The sequence below is a fragment of the Oryctolagus cuniculus genome, chromosome 1 (assembly GCF_964237555.1).
Source record: "Oryctolagus cuniculus chromosome 1, mOryCun1.1, whole genome shotgun sequence".
In the NCBI taxonomy this organism is placed as follows: domain Eukaryota; kingdom Metazoa; phylum Chordata; class Mammalia; order Lagomorpha; family Leporidae; genus Oryctolagus; species Oryctolagus cuniculus.
In genome coordinates this window covers 164273830-164295004 of record NC_091432.1, presented here as the reverse complement: position 1 = coordinate 164295004, position 21175 = coordinate 164273830, and the positions used below count along the sequence as shown (strand labels likewise).

General features: G+C 49.1%; 1 protein-coding gene across 10 annotated transcripts in view; it reads right to left on the bottom strand.

The window, feature by feature from the left end:
- The window catches only part of SMARCA2 (SWI/SNF related BAF chromatin remodeling complex subunit ATPase 2), a 201828-nt gene that overhangs the window by 68140 nt on the left and 112513 nt on the right, over positions 1-21175 (bottom strand). For all 10 annotated transcript variants that reach the window (XM_070051411.1, XM_070051401.1, XM_070051420.1 and 7 more), the window contains one exon: positions 20816-21034. In XM_070051411.1, the coding sequence (XP_069907512.1) occupies positions 20816-21034 (219 nt within the window). The remainder of the gene's footprint in view (positions 1-20815; positions 21035-21175) is intronic.

Genomic DNA, 21175 nt, shown 5'->3' with positions numbered 1-21175 from the left:
CTTTTATTCAGTCTGTTTAATTCTGTTTTGTGTAAGTCTGTCCTTTTTAAAAATACATCTGAATCGCTCATCACCCTGAAATCTCTTTTCCATTTCCTTTTAACAAGTCATCTTAATTAAAACAGCTTCCAAAGGCAGTGAGACTGATGCCTTGCTCACCTGTGGGATCCCAAAATCTAGGTGAAATAAAATCAAGTCTTTACTGTTTTCTCCTCTGCTTTCTCAAAACAACAGAGACACTTGCACAGGGAAGCACACTCACACCTGGCTTCAATGACTACTGTCAAGGGAGGGCTACCCAACTAAACACTGGATAAAATGAAGCCAGAATGGGCCAGCGCCATCGCGCACTAGGTTAATCCTCTGCCTGAGGTGCTGGCATCCCATATGGGCGCCAGGTTCTAGCCCTGGTTGCTCCTCTTCCAATCCGGCTCTCTGCTGTGGCCTGGGAAGGCAGTGGAGGATGGCCGAGTGCTTGGGCCCCTGCACCCACTTAGGAGACCAAGAGGAGGCTACTAGCTCCTGGCTTGGATCAGCACAGCTCCAGCCATTGCGGCCATTTGGGGAGTGAACCAACAGAGGGAAGACCTCTCTGGCTCTCTGTCTGTCACTCTACCTGTCAAATAAATAAATAAATAAAAATTGAAGATCTTTGCTTTTAGCTTGCCCTGCTCCAGCCAGCCTCTTCAAACTGCCTTTATTTTAAATAACTATACAATCTTCTGTTTTGCTTTAGCCTTGAAAGTTGAATAGCTTTAGGAAGACATTCAAACCTACAGGCAAGAGATTATTCATCGATCTCCCCTTGGTTGGGGAGCCATGTCAACACCCGTTAGTGCAAAGGTGGTGCAGTGCCCTCAACTCGTGGAACAAGTGAACAGGACTGCAGGTGGGGCCCTCCCTGGCTTCCCTAGGAACCAAGCCACCGCTTGGCTGGGGAAACTGACCTGTGATGCTAAAATAATAACCCTGGGTCCTGTAGCATGGCAGAAGTCCATGAAAGAGGCCCCTCTCGGAGTAGCCCGGTGGTTAACAGCTTTCCCAGGCCGTCTTCAAAGCCTCTACATGGGTCCTTCCAGGACCAAGAAGATCACTTGTTTCTCAATTGCTGTGAGTTCTTGCACCTTTTCTGGAAGCAGCTAGAATCCATAAGGTAGGAGGAGGCCCACCCAGGGGCAAAGAGGCTGCAAAACTGGGCTATGATTTCCTTTCTCTTATCAACCCCTAGCAGATGTGCATGTTCCAAATACAAAAGGCAAGCAGCTCAACCTTCAGTGTTGCTAAAGGAATACACCTGTCATGAACTAAATGTTAACTCCGCAAACCAGACTCCATACCTGTGCGACTTAGCTCTCCGCCTGTAAGCCAGGAGACATAATGGCTCCTTCGAGTCCGTAAGGGAATTAACAGGTGCTGTGTATGTACAGCACCCAGCCCTGTCTGATGCCTAGAAGGGAGGGCAGAGCACAGCTTTTTAGAAGGGCCTGATGTGACTCAAAGGAAGTCCTGGAAATTCTATGGTAGTGATTCTGGACTAAGCATTCAGTCCTGGGAGGGGATATAGTAATGTTTTCCAATATTTTGGCACTAAAAACAAAACCAGATAGGTGAAAAACCAAATTGAGGGGCTGGCACTGTGGTGTAGAAGGTTAAGCCACTGACAGCAGTGCCGACATCCCATTTTGGTGCCAATTTGAGTCCCAACTGCTCCATTTCTGATCCACCTCTCTACTAATGGCCTGGGAAAGCAGTGAAAGCCAGCCCAAGTGCTTGGGCCCCTGTCCCCGTGTGGGAGACCCGAAGGAAGCTCCTAGCTCCTGGCTTTGACTTAGCCCAGCCCCAACCATTGCAGCCACTTGGGGAGTGAACCGGTGGATGGAGGATTCTGTTTTTCAAATAAATAAATACATCTTTTCAAAAAATATTTATCAGAGAAGGAGCCTGAGAGACCCCAACGGCCTGCTTAGGGAGAAGATGCAAAACTATACTTCCACTGGGGAAGGTTTGTATCCCAAACCTGACCCCTTAACTCTGCAGAATAAAAACAGCCAGTGCTCTGGCACCAAGGGCCCAGGCAGGCAGGCTGCTCTCAGGACCCAGCGGAAGGGTGTGCAAATACAACCACCAAGAGACTGGGGTTGCTGGGCTCCGTGGGTGAGAATACACTGAAGCTGCTACAAAGGAGCTGAGCCTCAGAACAGGTTAAAGATAGTCCCCAGTGTAATAGCACCAAAATAACCCAGGGATGTCATCTTTACTCGGCACCTCTTGCAACCTGGATTTACGAAGGTCAGTGAGGCTGCAAGGGATTCCACTTGGTTTTTCACTCTTCTGTATTTTCCACTCAAGCTTTCAGGATGAAGCTATGTCTCCAAGTAAAAACTGATTGCAAACTTTTACATTTGAAAAATACTGATGCTCCAGTTGTTCTGGATGATGGCTATTTAAAAATGCAGAAAGATACAACTAATAAAACAGGCTGCAACCAGCAGATCTGTGAAACCAGCTAACATGGCAGCAAATACAAAATACACAACCAATTCAAAAGTTCATACAAAATGAAATTAAAAGATGAGCTGGGCCGGCGCCGTGGCTCACTAGGCTAATCCTCCGCCTAGCGGCGCCGGTACACCGGGTTCTAGTCCCGGTCGGGGCGCCGGATTCTGTCCCGGTTGCCCCTCTTCCAGGCCAGCTCTCTGCTGTGGCCAGGGAGTGCAGTGGAGGATGGCCCAGGTGCTTGGGCCCTGCACCCCATGGGAGACCAGGAAAAGCACCTGGCTCCTGCCATCGGATCAGTGCGGTGCGCCGGCCACAGCGTGCCGGCCGCGGCGGCCATTGGAGGGTGAACCAACGGCAAAGGAAGATCTTTCTCTCTGTCTCTCTCTCTCACTGTCCACTCTGCCTGTCAAAAAAAAAAAAAAAAAAAAAAAGAATATACTCTCGATCCTCTCGATCCTGTGGGGGAAGCAGGATACACAGCAGACTCATAGAATGGCAAATGCCCAAAACAGCACTCCTGCCTCAGAATCAACCCTTGGGACATTCGGATCTGGCTAAAAGGTCCATGAGAGTCTCACAGGCATGGGAAGCCACGACACGGTGGCAAAAAACAATCTAAATGAAAGATCCAGGTGAACAAGACCCCAGCAGAAGGAACAGGCCATCAAGGAGGGAGGCGCCTTTCTCTGAAGGGAGGAAGGAACCTCCACTGTGATATGGCCTTGACTAAACAAGTTCAGAGTTGGTGAACTCAAGGGGCTTCCATAGCCTAGACAGCTCATAGCAAGAGTCTCGGGTGATTGCTGATGTCATAAATGAGAGTGCCAATTGTTAAATCAACAACAGGAGTCGCTGAGTACAGGCTCCCCACATAGGATCTCTGTCCTTAATGTGTTTTACTATGAAACTTAAAAACAACACTACTAGTCAAACAATGCCCTATACCTTGTGCGGTTGTGTGAGTGCAGCCTGTTGAAATCCTTGCTTAGTGTATATTAAGTTGACCTTCTGTATATGAAGATGATTGAAAATGAAACTCCATGAAGGGCGGAATGGGAGAGGGAGTGGGAGAGGGGAGGGCCACGGGAGGGAGGGAGGTTGCGGGGGGAGCCACAACAATACAAAAGTTGCACTTTGTAAATTCACATTTATTGAAAAAAAAACTTATAGGGGGGAAAAGCCATTGTAATTCATAAACTGTACTTTGGAAATTTATATTTATTAAATAAAAGTTTAAAAAAAAGGAAAGAATATACTCTCATCTACCGGATCACTCCCTGATGCCAGCAACAGTGAGATGTCAGGTGCTGTGAACTCAGTGTGTGCCTCCCCCGTGGATAGCAGGGACCCAGCACCTGAGCCATCACCTGCTGCCTCCCAGAGTGCACATTAGCAGGAAGCTGGGATCAGGAGCAGAGCTGGGAGTCAACTCAGGCCCTACAATATGGGATGTGGGTGTCCCAAGCCAAAAACTTACCCACTGCACCAACTACCTGTCCCCTAAACTGGGTTAATTCTCTTGCAGAACGAACATTTCCCTCAGTGACGCCTCTGGGATGCAGACACCATGATCTGCTGTGCTTCACAACATTCCTCCCCAGACCTTGCAAGGATAAACTCGTACGGTTCTTCAGTTTCCACCAGGGTCTGCTTCCACGACCCCAACGGGTGCCAACAAGCTCAGGTCCCTTCTATAAAATGGCACAGCATTTGTGTATTACCTATGCACATCCTCCCGTATACCTCCAATCATTTCTGCATTACCTGTAATAATGCATTGTAAATTATATGTACATAGCTTTATATTATTATACTGTACTGTTTAATGAGTATGATGAGAAAAACGTAGTCCATACAAGGTCAGTAAAGAGGCTGTTTTTTTCCCGAATATCTTCAATCTGGGGATGGTTGAATCAGCAGATGCAGAACCTGCAGGTGCAGAACCTGTGACTAGGGAAGGCCTATAGTATCATGACATTAGTGTCATAATATTTTTTAAAGTTAAAATGAATCCAAATGGATTTGCTTGTGATAATTTGGGGAAAACCTGTTAAGGTTCCGATGAATAACACTGATCCATTCAGCAACTGTAACATATTCTACTCAGTGGTGTGCAAAAGACGAAGAAGCAGAAGGACAGAAGGCTAGAAAATTCTAAGCCTTGGTCTGTGCACAGCTGCCGACGGCCCCAGCTCCTCTGTGTAAGGACAATGACGTCCCGGGGCAGGCAGGTCATCCCGTCGCTCACTCTAGCACACTGGCATCCTGAGTCTCGTGTCCCAGTAGCACACAGGACTCGGGTCTCCAACTGCTCCGACCAACCAGGGAAGTCCCCGAAACTACTCAGCAGATGAGGTACTGGGCCCGCAGATTTGCTGGGGAACCCTTTGTCTGAGGCTGCCCCGCAGAGACAGAGTCTACCAACAGGGAGAGCAGTCTCTCCTCGGCACCCCTCCGAGGTCTGCTCCCCGACAACCAAGGCTCACAGCTGGAACCAGACCAGGGTAAATTCACTTTATTTTCCCTTGCCTTTCCTCCCCCGAAAGGCAGAGGGGAGACAGGCTATGGTCTCCTGGCCACCCGCACTCCTTACTCCATAACTCCAATGTATAGATAAGGAAACTGAAGCCCTGGGAGGTGAAGTGACTTCCTAGATGAGATGCCACCAAGCAGGACAGTGACAGACACAGAAGCACAGCCCTGACATCCTCATGTCCGATCCCACCCTCCCTCCACCACGTTCTTAGAGCAACTGTGACAAAGAGGAGAGGGCCCACCACTGCCCTTGACAATCTGAGCTCAGCATTCGAGGATGGGCTCATCCAGAGCAGTCTTTCATGAGAGATTCCGCAAGGGCCAAGCGAAGTACATTCGAAACAGCAGCATCACAGGTTAGGAATTTGCTTTCTGCTATAAATGGTGGACACAGTGACCTGAAGTATTGTGTTTCAGCAGACGCAGCAGAATCAGGCTTTGCCTAAGACAAAACATCATGGTCTTAGCCACAATTTTTCATGATTCTGACAATTCATTCTTTAGTGGAAAAATAAGAAAGGAATCCATCAAGCCAGCACTGTGGCCCAGTGGGTTAAAGTCCTGGCCTGAAATGCCAGCATCCCATATGGGCGCCGGTTCTAGTGCTGGCTGCTCCTCTTCCAATCCAGCTCTCTGCTATGGCCTGGAAAAGCAGTCAAAGATGGCCCAAGTCCTCGGGCCCCTGCACCCACGTGGGAGACCTGGAAGAAGCTCCTGGTTCCTGGCTTCGGATCGGCGCAGCTCTGGCCATTGCGGCCATCTGGGGAGTGAACCAGCAGATGGAAGACCTCTCTGTCTCTACCTCTCTCTGTAACTCTTTCAAATAAATAAAATAAATCTTTAAAATAAATAAATAAATAAAATCATTGAAAAGGTTCCAGGGCATTAGACTTAAGTCAACATGATCAGATGGGGGCCTTCTTGTACAAAACATAAAGGCCAAATTAACGCAGCACTTTAAGTTGCATTAGATACATTCATCCAGTTTTTGCTGGAAAGAAAGGTGAGGTGAGTTGTTCAAGCTGGAAGACAGCGGGGATAAAAAAAATCTGAATTTCGGAGCAATAGTTGAGTAGAAGCAATGGCTGTACCTTTTGTGCATATTTAAATTATCTTCATCAATGTCTTCTCAAATTAGAACACAGCCTTCAAATTCTTGAAAAGCTCAAAAGCACTTTCATGTCAAAACTACATGCCTTTGGAATTCTTTTAAGTGAAAAAAGGAAAAAAAAAAAAAAACACCTTTACATGAAGACACAGAGGAATGGAATTTAAAAGAAAAGAACGCCAACAATTTCTACCTTGACCTGTACTAGGAGAAAAATAAACCCACAGGATTCTGCAGACTTTGCCAGATGATACGGACTGCAACCAGACCTCCTCCCTCCCAGGCCTGGTCTCTGCACAGGACACTCACTTAGTCACCCAGACTTGCAGAGTGCTTACTATTAGCTCCAGGTACTGGGATATAGCCGTGGAGAAGACGAACAAGGGGCCCCACCTTCTCCAAGCTTAATATCACTGCAAAGAGGCAGTGATGTAACCTCTAGATAGTGGCAACCTCCATGAAGAAAAGTAACATAGGTTACATGACAGTTATTGGCAGGGGTTGGCTATATCACAGCAGGTGGCCAGAAAGGGTCTTTTGGAAAGAGCTCAGTAGGAGGAGGAGCACAGTGTAAGGAGCCAGCCATAGGAAGCTCTGAGACACAGGCTTCCAGAAGCAAGTGCAAACTCCCACGGGGCATCCATGCAGAGGGTAGATGACTACGGCCTTGCAGACTGATAATGTGCTTAGATCTAGCTGCACTGATCATGGGAGGCTGCTGAAGGGTTTTGTGCAGAGGTAAGGATCAGAGCTGGTGTTGGTTTGGGAAAGCCCCTTCTGGGTTCCCTGGGTGGCCACCTCACACATTGTGAACAAAGAGGAAAGCTTCCCTCCAAAATGCCAGCCACCTGCAAATGTCACCTGTCCAGATCCTCAGTATGTCAGCAGCTCAATACCTGACCCTCTTCCTCTTTCGCCAAAGGAGAACCAATGTGCCGCACATAGTTCTCCTTTTGGAGCCAGGCAGGATTGGCAGAAACCACTCAAGCACAGGTGCTGCTGTTAGAAATGCAAAACTCTCCCAGCAGCAGCCAGGGAGAGGACCCCAGTTGCTTCCCTCGTCTGGAGGCCCTGGCCTGCTCTGTGAGTCTGGGGACAGGGGGAGGGCACACTGTAAATAATGCTCCCAAAAGGAGGACACTAAAACTCTAGCACGAAGAATGTGTACTGCTTAAACTCTGGCGATCTCCTCAACAGTGACAAACCCTACAACTTAAGAGTTTCACTACCAGTGTTAATCCAGACCAACTCCCATCTGTGTATACTTGGAGCCCTGCTCTTGACAAGCTCTTCAAGGTGGCCAACTGCAAGATCATCTCTGCAAACATCTCACACTGGCTCTTCAATGCACTAATAATATGGACTATAACCAATCGAAACAACATCTCCCCAGTGTAAGCACAATGTGGGGTCCAATCTATGTTCTATCAATGGCTGTTGGACTGAATCAAGGGACCCACTGATAAAAAAGAAGAGGGTGATCACTATGAAAACCACAGGAAAAGGAACAGGCAGCTTTATAAAAGTTGGCAGGTTTCCATTAGGTAAGTGACAGGGGCCCCTGCAAATCAAAGACAAAGCAACCCAACCCATGTCTTGGATGTTTCAGGATGCTCACAAAAAGCACCACACGCTGGATGGCTAATGTGATGGTTAACTTAGGTGTCAACTGGACAGGGCTAAGGGATGCCCAGATGGCTGGGGACACACTCTTTTGGGGTGAGTTTACCAGAGGGTGATTCTGGATGAGATGAGTAGTTGCATCAGTAGAATGAGGAAAGAGAGTCTGCCTTCATTACTGGGGATGGAGAGAGGAAGACATCCTCCAATCCACGGAGGGGCAAAATACAGTAAAACAGCAGACACAAAGCAAGCTCCTCCTCTCTCTTCTCAAGCTGTGATGTTCACCTTCTCCTGTATTCAGATACTGGTGCTTCTGTGTCTTTGGCCTTAGATGTGTGGGACTTAGTCCAGCGGTGGCCCCTGCCCAGGTTCTCGGGCCTTCAGATGGGGACCGCCTGCATCACTGGCTCTCCTGGATCTTCAGCTGGCAGACCTATTCATGCAACTTCCTGGCCCCGGAAATCATGAGCGCCTCTTCCCAACATACAAGTCCTTGTACAGACCAACCAGTGTGCATGAATTCCAAAAGGTGTTTTGCACCAAAGCAAACAAGTCTTTTCATTCCATTTCCCATGAACCTTCTGAAGCACATCCATGGGTCCATAAGAGGAGCCTGGTTCTGTTTCTCTGAGAACCTTGACTAATATCGATTACAGAAATTTCTCCCACAGATCTGGAAGCTCCAAGTCCAGGCACAGAGTGCAGCACAGTTAGGTCCTGGGGAGGGCCCTCTTCCAGCTTGCACACTGCCAAGTTCTTGCTCTGTCCTCACGAGGCAGAGAGAGGACTAGAGAGTTCTCTGGAGTATCTTTTCCAGGGCTCCATTTTCAGGAACTCATCCCCTCCCAAAGAACCCCACCTCTTAATACCATTGCCTCAGGGGTTAGGATTTCAGTGCAAGGATTCTGCGTGGGCCCAGTGTTGCAGCATACGGGGTTTAGCTGCCACTTGTGATGCCAGCAGCCCTGCTGCTAGTGCACACGGGAAGGCAATGGAAAATCTGGTCCAACTGCTGGCACCCCTACCACCCACGTGGGACACCTGGAGCAGCTTCTGGCTCCCAACCTGGCCCAGCCCTGACTGGTGTAGGGCATGTGGGAAGTGAACCAGTGGACTCCCTCTCCCTGTCCCTCTCCTCCCTCTGTCACTCTGCCTTTTGAATAAATATTTTTTTTAAAAAAAATAGGATTTCGAGGGGATACAAACATCCAGCCCATAATAATGCAGAAGGGTCAAGCAGGTGTAAAGGTACCTACTTACTAGCCCCAGGGTTACTCCTACAGGAATGGAGGGTTTAGGGAAAGACAAACAAGAGGGTTAACAGAGGAGTATGCACAGCTTGGCAGAGAGGAAGCGTGTAAGCCTGACAGCAGGTCCTACAACACATTCAGCCTGTCAACACAGCATCTGCATGCAATTCCATCAAGAGGTGGGAAGGGCATTACCTGATCCCTCAGTTTACCTTCCTCCTATCATTCCAAACTTTCTCTTTAAGACACACAACCTATTTTTTGCCTCTTTTCCAGTAACACCCTAGCATTTTCCTGAAGCAGTTTAATATTCTAAATAGCAAATATAAATATTGACTCTTCCTTACATTCCAGGTTCTATGTTTTACACACACACAAACCTTAGGATACCCTATCTAGCAGGTGCTAGGATCTCCCCCGTTTTCAAGGGGACAACAAAGCTCTACAAGGGCACACATGTTAGAAGTTAACAGAGCTCAGCTGGAGCTGGGATTTGAACACTTGGTTCATCAGATTCCAAGGCTTATTATGCTCTCAACCACCATCCTAAATTACCTAGAGACAGCCATCAGAAGTCAAATTTCTGGGGTGAGCATTTTGGGTAGCAGGTTAAAATGCCACTTAAGATGCTGGCATCCCATATCTGAGTGCCGGGTTCCTCCTCTTCCAATTCACCTTCCTTCTTAACATGAACCCTGGGAGGCAGCAGATGATGGCTCAAGTGCTTTGGTCCCTGCCACCCACGTGGGAGACCCGGATGGCCTGGCCTTGCTCTGGTTGTTGTGGTCATTTTGGGAAGTAAACCAACAGATCGAAGATCTCCATCCCTCTGCCTTTCAAATAAAATGAAAATGAATAAAAATTAAAAATCTAGAAGTCATACTTAATTTCTGGATGCACACTCAGGCACGGGGAGGAGGTCGCCACCCGGCCCTGTCTCTACCAAATTCCACAGGGCTTTCCTCCAGCCCCACTCCATGGATGCAGAAGTTCTTCATTGAACCTTACCAACCAAAAAGATAATAACAAAGTGAAAACACACAGGGTAGGGTGGGCGTTTGGCAAAGGGGCTAAGATGTGCACGAGATGCCCACGTCCCCTGCTGGAGAGCACCTGGGTTCTGGAGTGCTGGCTTTGCTTCTGACTCCAGCTTCTTGCAAATGTGTCCCTTGGGAACCAGCAAATGATGGCCCAAGTGCTTGGGCCTAACAGACCCTAAAGGCATTCCTGGCTACTGGCTTTGACCTGGCCCAGCCACAGTTGCTGGGGATATTTGGGGAGTGAACCAGCAGATGGACGACATCTTTCCCTCTGTTTCTCTCTCTCTCAATGCCTTTCAATTAAAGATAAATAACAATTTTTTTAAAAAGCTATAGGGATAAAAACAAAACTTTATTTCAAAAAAAGACTTATTCCCCAAACTACTTATTTCTTTACTGTAGTTTGATCTATTGAATGATCGATCATGTGAGCTTACTAGGTGAGCATCCTTAGCATTTATTTGTAAGCCAGACCCAATTTTTCATGGTTTCTTTCAATGGTTGAGTTTGATTTCAGAGCTGAATCCTGATTTCTAAGGAACAAATTCAAGACCAGAAATTCCAGGCATCAAAGTTTTAAAAATCAGTGGAGGCCAGTGTTGTGGTACAATGGGTTAAGCTGCTATCTACAGCACAAGCATCCCATATGGGCACTGGTTTGAGTCCTAGCTGCTCCACTTCTGATCCAGCTCCCTGCTAATGTGCCTGGGAAGGCAGTGGAAGATGGCCTAAGTGTTTGGGCACCTCTCCCACATGGGAGACCCAGAAAAAGCTCCTGGTTCCTGTGTTTGGCCTGGCCCAGCTCTGGCCATTGCAGCCATCTGAGGAATGAACCAGTGGATGGAAGATATCTCTCTCTCTCTTTCACCATTTCTCCCTCTCTTTGTGTACCTCTGACTTTCAACTAAAAAAATAAAAACAAAAAATTTTTAAAATCAATCAAAACAAGTCTCTCTTGCTTGTGAACCTCTACTACTTACCTTCATCGGCCGTCTGCAAATTACTTCCTCCACTTAACTGACCCTACTGAATTCTGAGAAAAGGGAAGACATTAGGGTCTAGTTGCTGCTGAAGCTATCTAGTCAGTGGACGGAGGGATAAAAGAAAAACTTTAGAATGCTACTAAAATTCTACTACCAGGGCTGTCAAGTATTTCCCCCACACAATTCATACCTCTTGCTACTATTCATTAATTTAGTACTTCCATCCTAACTACCACATTAGAGAATCTGGAACTTGGCAAAACCCACATCTATTTTCTAGGGCCTTAGCTCTCCCTTGTGTATAAAAACGGAAATGCAGCTTGCTGGAAAATTTTGCCCCAGTAAATCTGAGAGCCGGATTTTAAGGGCTGACAGGCCATTTGACACCAGGAAAAACGTCCGCTTCTTCAAGCTGTCTCATGTCGTTTAACAAAAGGCAAGGAGAGATTATTAAAGTGGCAAAACAAAAGCAGTACAGTGTGCTGTGGAAAGAAGATCCAACGAAGGCCTTGCCAGGATCAGATCAAGTATTTTAGGAGAAAAGTCCATCTCCCAGAATCACTAATGCTCTCAGCTGCAATGTGGCCAAGAGATTCCAATCTATCTCTGGTCTCAGGTTGAATCATACTGAATTCAGCCCAAACAGAAGAGATGCTATCTCGTTTCACAGATTTCCACAGAGAGGAAGATGCACAGCTTATTTCTTCAGACCTTTGTTTTTCATTCTTTGTTTCCACTGGAATTTCAAGTATTTTGCTTGAAATCCCAATTTCTTTCGCCTTTCTATGTGCCCCAGTCGTTTGTCAATTCCCCATGCATTCGTCACCCTTTTCCTGGGTAGCGTTTCACAGTGGCTGTCCATGATGGCAGGCCAACCGAGGGGGCTTCCTCTGCATCTGCAGCAGGGTCCCTCCGCACGGGGCATGTTTTATTACCCCCTCCCCCAACGTGTTTCAATTTTTGGATTATATATTGGCATTGCTTTAAAGGAGGGGCGTGGGAGGAAGCAAGGAATAGGAAAGGAAGAGAAGGGATCTTCCATCTTCTGGTTCATCGCCAAATGGCTTGTGACGGCCAGGCTGGGTCAGGCTGAAACCAGCAGGCAGGGAGTCACCGCAGGTCTCCACAGGTACTCCAAGGACCCAAGCACCTGCGCAATCACTTGCTGGCCCCCAGGGTGTGCACCAACAAGGAGCCAGAATGAGAGGAAGAGCTGGGACATGGATCCAGACACTCTGAGATGGGATGTGAATATCCCACGTGATATCTTAAGCACTGCACCCAACACCCACACCACCCACTCCACTGCCATGCATTTCCAAGGTCTCTTGTCTCTGCCCCCTCCTCCCCCCACCAACTCTGAGCTTTTTGGAGGAAATCCTTTCTGTGGCCAGGAGACATGATTGTGGGAACCCCAATAAGGTACATAAATCCTGGGAAGCTCAAGCTGTCACCTGGTGATAGACTGGTCGAAGAAGAAGAAAATGGTACTTGGTCTTTCCGAAACAAGTTCCCTTTTCGAACCCTCCTGCTTCTGAAAGTAAGTGCGCCTGCCTCTCGGTCACCGCGTCATTCACACGCAGTGCCTGACAACAGAGAAGTGTCCTGCACTCATGCAGGATGCCCCAGGCAGCTCCCACACACTCACCCTGCACCCAGATGCACAGGGCATTGTCCTTCCTCACTGCCAGAGCCTGTGCACTTTGCCCAAAGCAGCACTCATAGCCAGGACCCCAGGCAAGACACATGGTATCGCAGAAGGGTAGACAGAAAGGCCAGCCAAGAAGATGCACTTTCTTAAAAAAAAAAATTAAAAAAAAAGAGAGAGAGAGAGGAGAGAGATTGATTTGAAAGCCAGAGAGAAAGGGAGACAGAGAGAGAGAGAGAGAGAGAGAGACAGATATCCTCCATCTTTCCATCTATCTGCTGGTTCACTCCCCAGATGGCTGCAAGGGCCAGCATGAGGACAAGAGGAAGCCAGGAGTCGGAAACCTCAACCAGTTCTCCCACATGACTGGAAGGGGCCTAAACACTTGGGCCACCCTCTGCTGCTTTTGCTAGGCGATCAGCAGGGAGCCGAATTCAAAGTGGAGCAGCAGTAACACAAACCAGCACCATATGGGGTGCCAGAGTGTCCGGCAGTGGCTTTACCCACTCTGCCACAATGCTGGTGCCAAGAAGAGGGACTTTGTCAACTATGGTTTCAGGACACCAGATCCACTGTGAGCTAAAGGCACGCTCTCCCAAGTTCCTTCTCTGCATGCAGCTTGCAATTACATATTACACAGAGCACATAATCTAGATTGCATTCCAATTATCTTCAAGTGCCGTGGGGGCAAAAATCACTCAGTCAGCAATTAAAGAAATTTGGGGATCTCACTAAGTGTTTTCAGGAAGGGAAGGATTCGGCAGTTGGCACAAGGACCAAAGGAACAGGAAGAGCAGCAGAACAAGGCATTCCAGAAATCACTCTCAAGCCTGCACGTTAGCTTTGCAGTCACCCCCGATCTGCGCAATCACTCCTGCCTCAATCATGAGGGCTGCGGTACCGGGCTTGAAATCAGTGCACACGTGGCTGAAGCTAAACCCCAAACCCTGGCCCACTGGGCTCAGCAGAAGGCTCTTGCCCACATAGGTAGATGGAACACCCGCTCTTGCACATATAGAAACAAAGATATTTTGGCCGGCACCACAGCTCACTTGGCTAATGCCTGCAGTGCCGGCACCCCGGGTTCTAGTCCCGGTCGGGGCACTGGATTCTGTCCCAGTTGCTCCTCTTCCAGTCCAGCTCTCTGCTGTGGCCCAGGAGGGCAGTGGAGGATGGCCCAGGTACTCGGGCCCTGCACCTGCATGGGAGACCAGGAGGAAGCACCTGGCTCCTGGCTTCGAGTCAGCGCAGCACGGGCCGTAGTGGCCATTTGGGGAGTGAACCATCAGAAGGAAGACCTTTCTCTCTGTCCATCTCTCACTGTCTAAACTCTGCCTGTCAAAAAAAAAAAAAAAAGATATTTTTGCAAGAAATGATCAAGATGAGCCAGTTATTGTGTGTGTGCAAAGGCGCACATATATAACAATACAGCACTGCTATCACCATGGGCACTGCACAGTAAAGCCATAAAAGAGGAAGAGGATATTTTCAGACTACGATAATGTTCTCCTCCACGTTTTCCAAGGGGGCCACGCCCTGTTCCGGAGAATGACCTGAGAAGGATCAGGAGGAAGCTGGCCTGCAAAGACACAGCAAGGAGAGGTCACGCCTTCAGCTCTCAAAATGGGATTGTGACACTCCAGTCAGACAGCAATCGACATCACGCTTCAGGAACAGGAGCGCCCCTGGTTCCCAGGCTCATCACAATCAAAGCCACGACTCATGGATGGGCATCCTCTGAACGGCAGGAGAAGCCACAGTGCACAGCCCTCTGCCCAAGGCATAGAGGAAGTTGATGTGTGACAGGAAGTGGGGTGGAGAGAAAAGGAAGCAAGAGGAGAGAGGTGAGAGGCCAGGCCTCAGAACACTGCTACCTGCTGTACACCAAAGACCTGTCTGGTCTTGGTCCCGAGTTGCGGGTATGGAGTTTCTGCATCTCCCGACATTCAGTGAATGACAGGTAGCTCCCTGGTACATTAATGAGGTGACCTGTCCTGTACCCCTACCTGACTTCCATTGAGGGACAGGGGGGTGATCATTAGCAAAGACCATTCCTGGGACTGGCGCTGTGGCGTAGCAGGTAAAGCCACTGCCTGCAGTGCTGGCATCCCATATGGGCACCGGTTCTAGTCCCGGCTGCTCCACTACTGATCCAGCTCTCTGCTGTGGCCTGGGAAAGCAGTAGAAGATGGTCCAAGTCCTCGGGCCCCTGCACCCTTGTAGGAGAGCTGGAAGACGCTCCTGGCTTCGGATTGGTGCAGCTCTGGCCGTTGTAGCCATCTGGGGAGTGAACCAGCGGATGGAAGACCTCTCTCTCTCTCTGCCTCTCTGTAACTTTTTTTTTTTTTAAAGATTTATTTGAAAAGCAAAGGAAGACCACTCTAGTGTTTAGGGTTGGAACTGTGAGCCGGCCTGACCTCCAGGGGGAGCAGGGTGGGTAGAGATGGAATTCAAGCAATCATGCCTTCATGAGGAAACCCTAACACCAACTGGACATCTGAGCTCAGCGGACATCCTGGCTGGGATCACAATGATGTGCTGGGAGCAACGTGCCCCGATTCCAAGAGGGGAGGGCAAGGGAGCTCTGAGCTGCCCCCAGACACCACCCGTGCTCCTCTACATTGGGCAGGTCCCACCGATTTAAACACTTGATTGTAAAACTGTTCTTACAATGATCACTTTTCTGGATTCTGCTAAATTCTTGAACTAGCAAATTACTGAACCCAAAGCATTCATGGGCACCCCTAAACTGAAAGAGAATCCCAAGTGTAGGGGCCTAGGGATCCACAAAGTGTGGCTGGGCTCTGGTTGGGGGACTGTGCCCTTGAACTTGTGAGGCCGGTGCCAGAACCTGCATCTGTGGTTGAGATGGAATACTGCTCTGTTAGGGTCTAAGCCTGGGGGTGGGACAGAGGAGGGGGCAGGCAAGTGAGACACTGAAGATGCTCACCAGTGCATTAACTAGGATGCCAAAGAAGCTGAAGTCTCGGGCATCTCACTTCCATGGCTCCTGGGATGTCATCGCACTACGTGCTCATACTTTGATAAATTTGCAAATACAAGACTGAAATTTTATTTATTTATTTTTAAATTTTATTTGCAAGAGAGCGTTCCCATCCACTGGCTTACTGCCCAAATGCACACGAGGCCCAGGGCCAAAGCCGGGAACTCAATCCAGGTCTCCCAATCACCTGAGAGATGCATCACTTGGCGCCTCCCAACGTCCGCGCCAGCAGGGAGACAGAGTCAGGAGGTGGAGCCAGGAATGAAACCCAGGTACCCGGCTGTGGGACATGCACATCCTAACTGCTAAGCTAATGACATTTCCCTCCCGCCTGTTCTGAAAGAGCTCCAGGGCGGGCTTGACTACCCTCTGGTGGTGACTTGGAGCATGCTGGAGAAGGGGCCAGTTCACCGACCCTGCTTGTTCTAGCACATCCTGGAAAAAGCAGCCAAGAATCTGCAGACTCCCCCACAGGCCACAGCAGAGCTCGAAGCACTGGGAGGCCAGAGCGGCCGGGGGATTTAATGCAACAGAATGCAGGATGGCTTCTGGGCGACAGCCACAGCCAGGGCCCCCAGACGTCAACAGCACATGCTGTCAGAGTCTCCAAGAACATGAGATGGGACCGGCTGTATGTCAAGACATCCGCAGCCCCACACCGAGACCAACGGGAATCCACGGGGAGAAGAACGAGGGCACCCACCCCTATGGCTGGGCTGAAACACCGGCTTCTACCCTGATGCAGATGGGATGGAAGGCCCAGGAGGAAAGAGAAATAGCCTTCAGCGAAGTGGGTGTTGAGCCGACTCCCCCAAAACACAAAGTCAGCTTGAGACTGGCTAACAGCAATGCTAATTAAAAGTTGCCTCAATGGAAACAGATATCAAAATTGAACTGGCTTTGAAACTGCAATTTTATATATTTTATATATATATATATAAAATCCTCCAATTAAACAGACTATCTAAAGACCCTGGCGGGGGGGGGGGGGCTGGCGCTGTGGTACAGTGGGTAAAGCCGCCGCCTGCAGTGTCGGCATCCCATATGGGCACTGGTTTGTGTCCCCGCTGCTTCACTTCAATCCAGCTCTCTGCTATGCCCTGGGGAAGTGGAAGATGGCCCAAGCCTTTAGGCCTCCATACCCATGTGGGAGACCCAGAAGAAGCTCCTGGCTTCAGATTGGTACAGCTCCAGCTGTTGCAGGCATCTGGGGAGTGAGTGACCCAGCAGACGGAAGACCTCTCGCTCTATCTCTGCCTCTCCTTCTCTAACTCCAAATAAATAAATCTTTGAAAAAAAAAAAAAAAAAGGCCCTCTGGGAATCTTCAGCATACTACGATTACCAAATAAAATCTGATAATATGAGGGTGGGTGTGTCAACAAGTTCATGGACAAACGGAATGATAACGTAAGTGTATTTTGGTGTGAAAAATGTTGAAACACGGAATTTTCCCTATCACGCATTTCCCATGAGCTTTTTGGAGACCCCACGTGTGATTTCCTCAGCAAGGGGCTAAATCACTGAAATTCAACCCCAGGGTGCTAAGGCAGAGATTCTAGGTACTCACCGACACCTTGCCTTCCTGTGCTCACAGCCGGACCGCATTTCTCTCTCCTTCACAATGCAGCGGTCCCACGGCTGAGGACGGAGTGTCACTTGTGAGGAGGGAGGTGGCTGAGCCTGGATGGCTGCGTGATGCCCCCCTCGTGAAGAACGGCCCTCATCAACCAGAAACTCTCACTCCCGGGGAGTGCAAGGTAAGCCTTCCTGTGTTTGGATGGGGCATGTTCAGGTCCATCAGCTGCAGGGGTGAACGGTGCCCCAGTCTGCTCTGTCACACAACCACCCAGTGCTATTTCAACTAGGCAATCACTGACCACTTAACTATTTGCACACAGAGGTTCTAAGTTCTCACAAGAAATAGATCCAGCCTACCGAGGAGTCAGGAAATCAGGCAGGCTGGCAACTACCAAGAACATCAGGCAACTGGATCTGAGCCGTGACAGAGGGTGAGCACTGCGCAGAGTGTGATGATTAGCACTGATCTGTGAAGGCGCCACAGAGGAGGTGGCAACTGACTTGGGCTTCCAGGGTGACGAAGTTCAAAAGAAAGCGTAGGGTAGGGAGGTTCATCCCGGGCTGAACGCGAGTCAAACACTGTACCCGTGGTGCTGGGATGCTCAGGGCAAGAAGCAATATTGATCCACCCCAGGAAACAGTCCGGCCGGCAAGCAGTAGCCACAGGGCAAGAAGACTGTGTTTTCAAAGGGAGGAAGAACTGACAATCAGCACTGGCCATGAACAGACAAAAAGATCGTGTGTTTCCTTTTAGGGGTGGCCAGCTTCTTGGCAGGGGCCTGCAGAGAATGTGATTTAAGTGCAGGGTGGGCAGGGCTGCATTGGGCTGCCTTCCAACTCTGGGATTCTATGGATCTTCGACGCCTCTGCCAAGCAGGCTTTTTGCAACACTGCCAGCAAACAGAAGAATTATTTCAGCCCTGTTACAGCATTTCTTACATGGCAGTGCTGGCCACACTCCCTTCGGAGGCTGGCTTCACTCAGTGCGCTCAGTCTTCTAGAAGCTGGGAGAGGACATCTGTTCATATCTGGGGCCGTGAGAACCCCTCAGATGCCACCCTACTGTCAACAAAGCCCCCAAGTAGGCTGGCATTAAACAAGGATCACGGTTAGAGAACAAGGAAACAAGTGGCAATAAGTGCCTACTGGGAAAGCGCAGGCCAAAGACCACTGCGTCAGCTGCATGTCCCAGTTCAATACCAAATATGGTCATGGAGTTTTCAGAAAGATGAGACTCCACAGACATGCATTTCCACAAAGCTGCCCTGACAACAGTGTTGTCCTGGTGGAGGCCTGAGTGTGTTAGCAGACACCTTAGAGTTGTACTTTCATAAAACAAACTGGTTTTCCATTGCCAAGCATGCATGCTACAGATAAAAAGAAGTCTCGTAGACACACTAAGGGGAGAGACACTGTCCTAACACTCGGTGAGCAGGTCCTCACTTCCCACTTGCAAAATTATGCTTCCAGTTTCTCAGAGCCCCAGTGAGCATCTTCCATATGTGAGGCACTAGGCTAGTCGCTGGTGATACAAACTGAACCAAAGAGAAAAACATCGAGTGCCTTCAACTTGAAAGCTTCCTGAGATTCATCATGCTGGGGCTGGCGTTGTGGTGTAACAGGTGAAGCTGCTGCCCACAGTGCCAGCATCCCATATGGGCGCTGGTTCAAATCCTGGGTGCTCAGCTTCCTACCCAGCTCTTTGCTAATGCACCCGGGAAAGCAGAGGAGGAAGGCCGCAGCCCCTGCCACCCACACGGGAAATCTGGATGAAGCTCTTGACTCTTGGCTTTGGCCTGGCTCAGCCCTGGCCATTGGGGCCATTTTGAGAGTGACCCAACAGACAGAGGATCTCTCTCTCCCTTTCTCCCTCTCCCTCTCTCTCTATGTAACTCCACCTTTCAAATAAATAAGTCTTTTTCTTAAAAGATTCTCAATGGTATTTTTATTAAGAACATTCTCAATGATTACACAAAAAAGAAGAAGATACGTTCAGCTACATTCTTGTTCAATAAACAGGGTTTGGAGATTACACATATCAAAAGATTGGCTTTAAAATATTGGCCTGGATTATGGTTGTTTCACCTCTGGTAATAACACTGCAGGTTCTTAATTTATTGCTTAAATAAAAGACAAAGGGAACAGAAATTTCCCAAGCTCAGAGAAGAATATGAAAAATCTTAAAAAAAAAACACTCTTCACATTATTCACAGGACTACAACCTCCATAGTACAACAAAGGGAATTTTTACAGCTACACTCTGAGGACACTGGAACGTGTGACTGGGCATGACAGCCATAGGAAACTTAGGTTTTATATGCACTTCTCCAGCCATAAATATGAGGGATGCTTTGTCAGTCTCTCTCTTGTTTCAGCATCCCAGGGACTTCAATCTTTCTGAAATTCAAGTCACATCTCTCTCATCACATAACACCATCCTGAGTGGCACCAGGACAACCAAGTTCAAAATCCTTCCGACTGCCTTTCCAGTTAACCACCTCCTTCAACCTGGGCCCTCAAATCCACAAGGCACAAAGCTCGCGGACCGCTCTATCTGATGAAAGGAACAGCTCTCGACACCACCAGCTTCTGTTTTGCGCGATTTTTATCCAACGCCACTTCCCATTTCCAGCATGCAGTTTCTGGAGTGCGTGTCCCAGGCTGTTCTGCCCATGTGGGTACTGAGTCCGCTCCCAACAATGGAAAGCAGAGCTACACCTACAAATGACAGATCCACACTGGCCCTGACAGTCCCACACCAGGACCACCATGAGCAGCCTGCTTTCCAAGGAAGATAACAAGACTTCAACCCGCAGTCAAAACAAGAAGTCGCTATTTCTGAAGGGAAAAGGAAGACAAGACAGACAAGCTCCAGAACAGCATTTCCGACCATGAAGCACCTGCGTCCCAGGCTCCAGTCTGCCTGCCAAGGACAGGAGTTCCAAGCCGAAGTCCAGCACCCACCTGTGTCAGCACCCATGGGTTCCACCCGTTCTGCCCAGTTGGGCCTCCCGGCTAGTCCCCCAACTTCCCTGCACCTCCATCTCTTTCATCAAACCTACAGAAACCAAGGGCAGATTCCTGCTGTAAATGGGCCACGGGTCTACGAGGTAACAACGCAGCTCCCGCACACTGCTGCTGATCCTTGAATTTTCTCCGCAGCCCTCACAGAAACCCGGATCGAAGACCATGAAACGAGGGGGTACAATTACAAAGACCTCAGAGGTCCCCTTGCACATTTGTTAGTCTCAGTCTGAGAGTGAGGCGTGACCAGGCTATTGGTCGTAAAACGCTAGCGGGTCTCCGAGCTCTAATAATCTGTGCTGCCCTTGGCCCATTCCGCTCCAGCAAAAAGTGCTTCAAAATATTTGCTCCAAGCTCTGCCTTCAGTTATGCAATGCTTCCAACATGCCTCCAGCATGACGCTCTCTTCCACGTCCACGAGCCCCTTCCCTTTCTAGACAATTCCAGCACAAGGCTGCTGACGCGACCAAGCCAGCACCAACACGCCACCTTTCAAGGGGAGCTTAAGAAAGCCACACCTACCCTGAGCCACTGCTTCTCCGTGAGGGCGTCACTGTAGTCCACATCGCGGCGCTGCCGGGACCCCCTACCAAATATCTTCTCCTCCTCCTCTTCGCATGTAAGCCTCTCCACCTCAGCATCATCCTTGATAATCCAGGAGGGCAGCTCATCTTCCTCCATCAAGCGGGGCTTGCGCTTGGGATTCCTCGCGTCCTCCCTCCGCCGGTCCATGTCCATGCGCTGGGGACAGTAAGCAGAGTGTCACCAACGGGAAGGGGACCTTGCACGGCAATACAGACTTTCTAGGACACACATGGGGTCTTCAAAAAGTTCATGGAAAATGCATAATTTGAAGAACTATGCAGAAGTTTCGAAAAATGT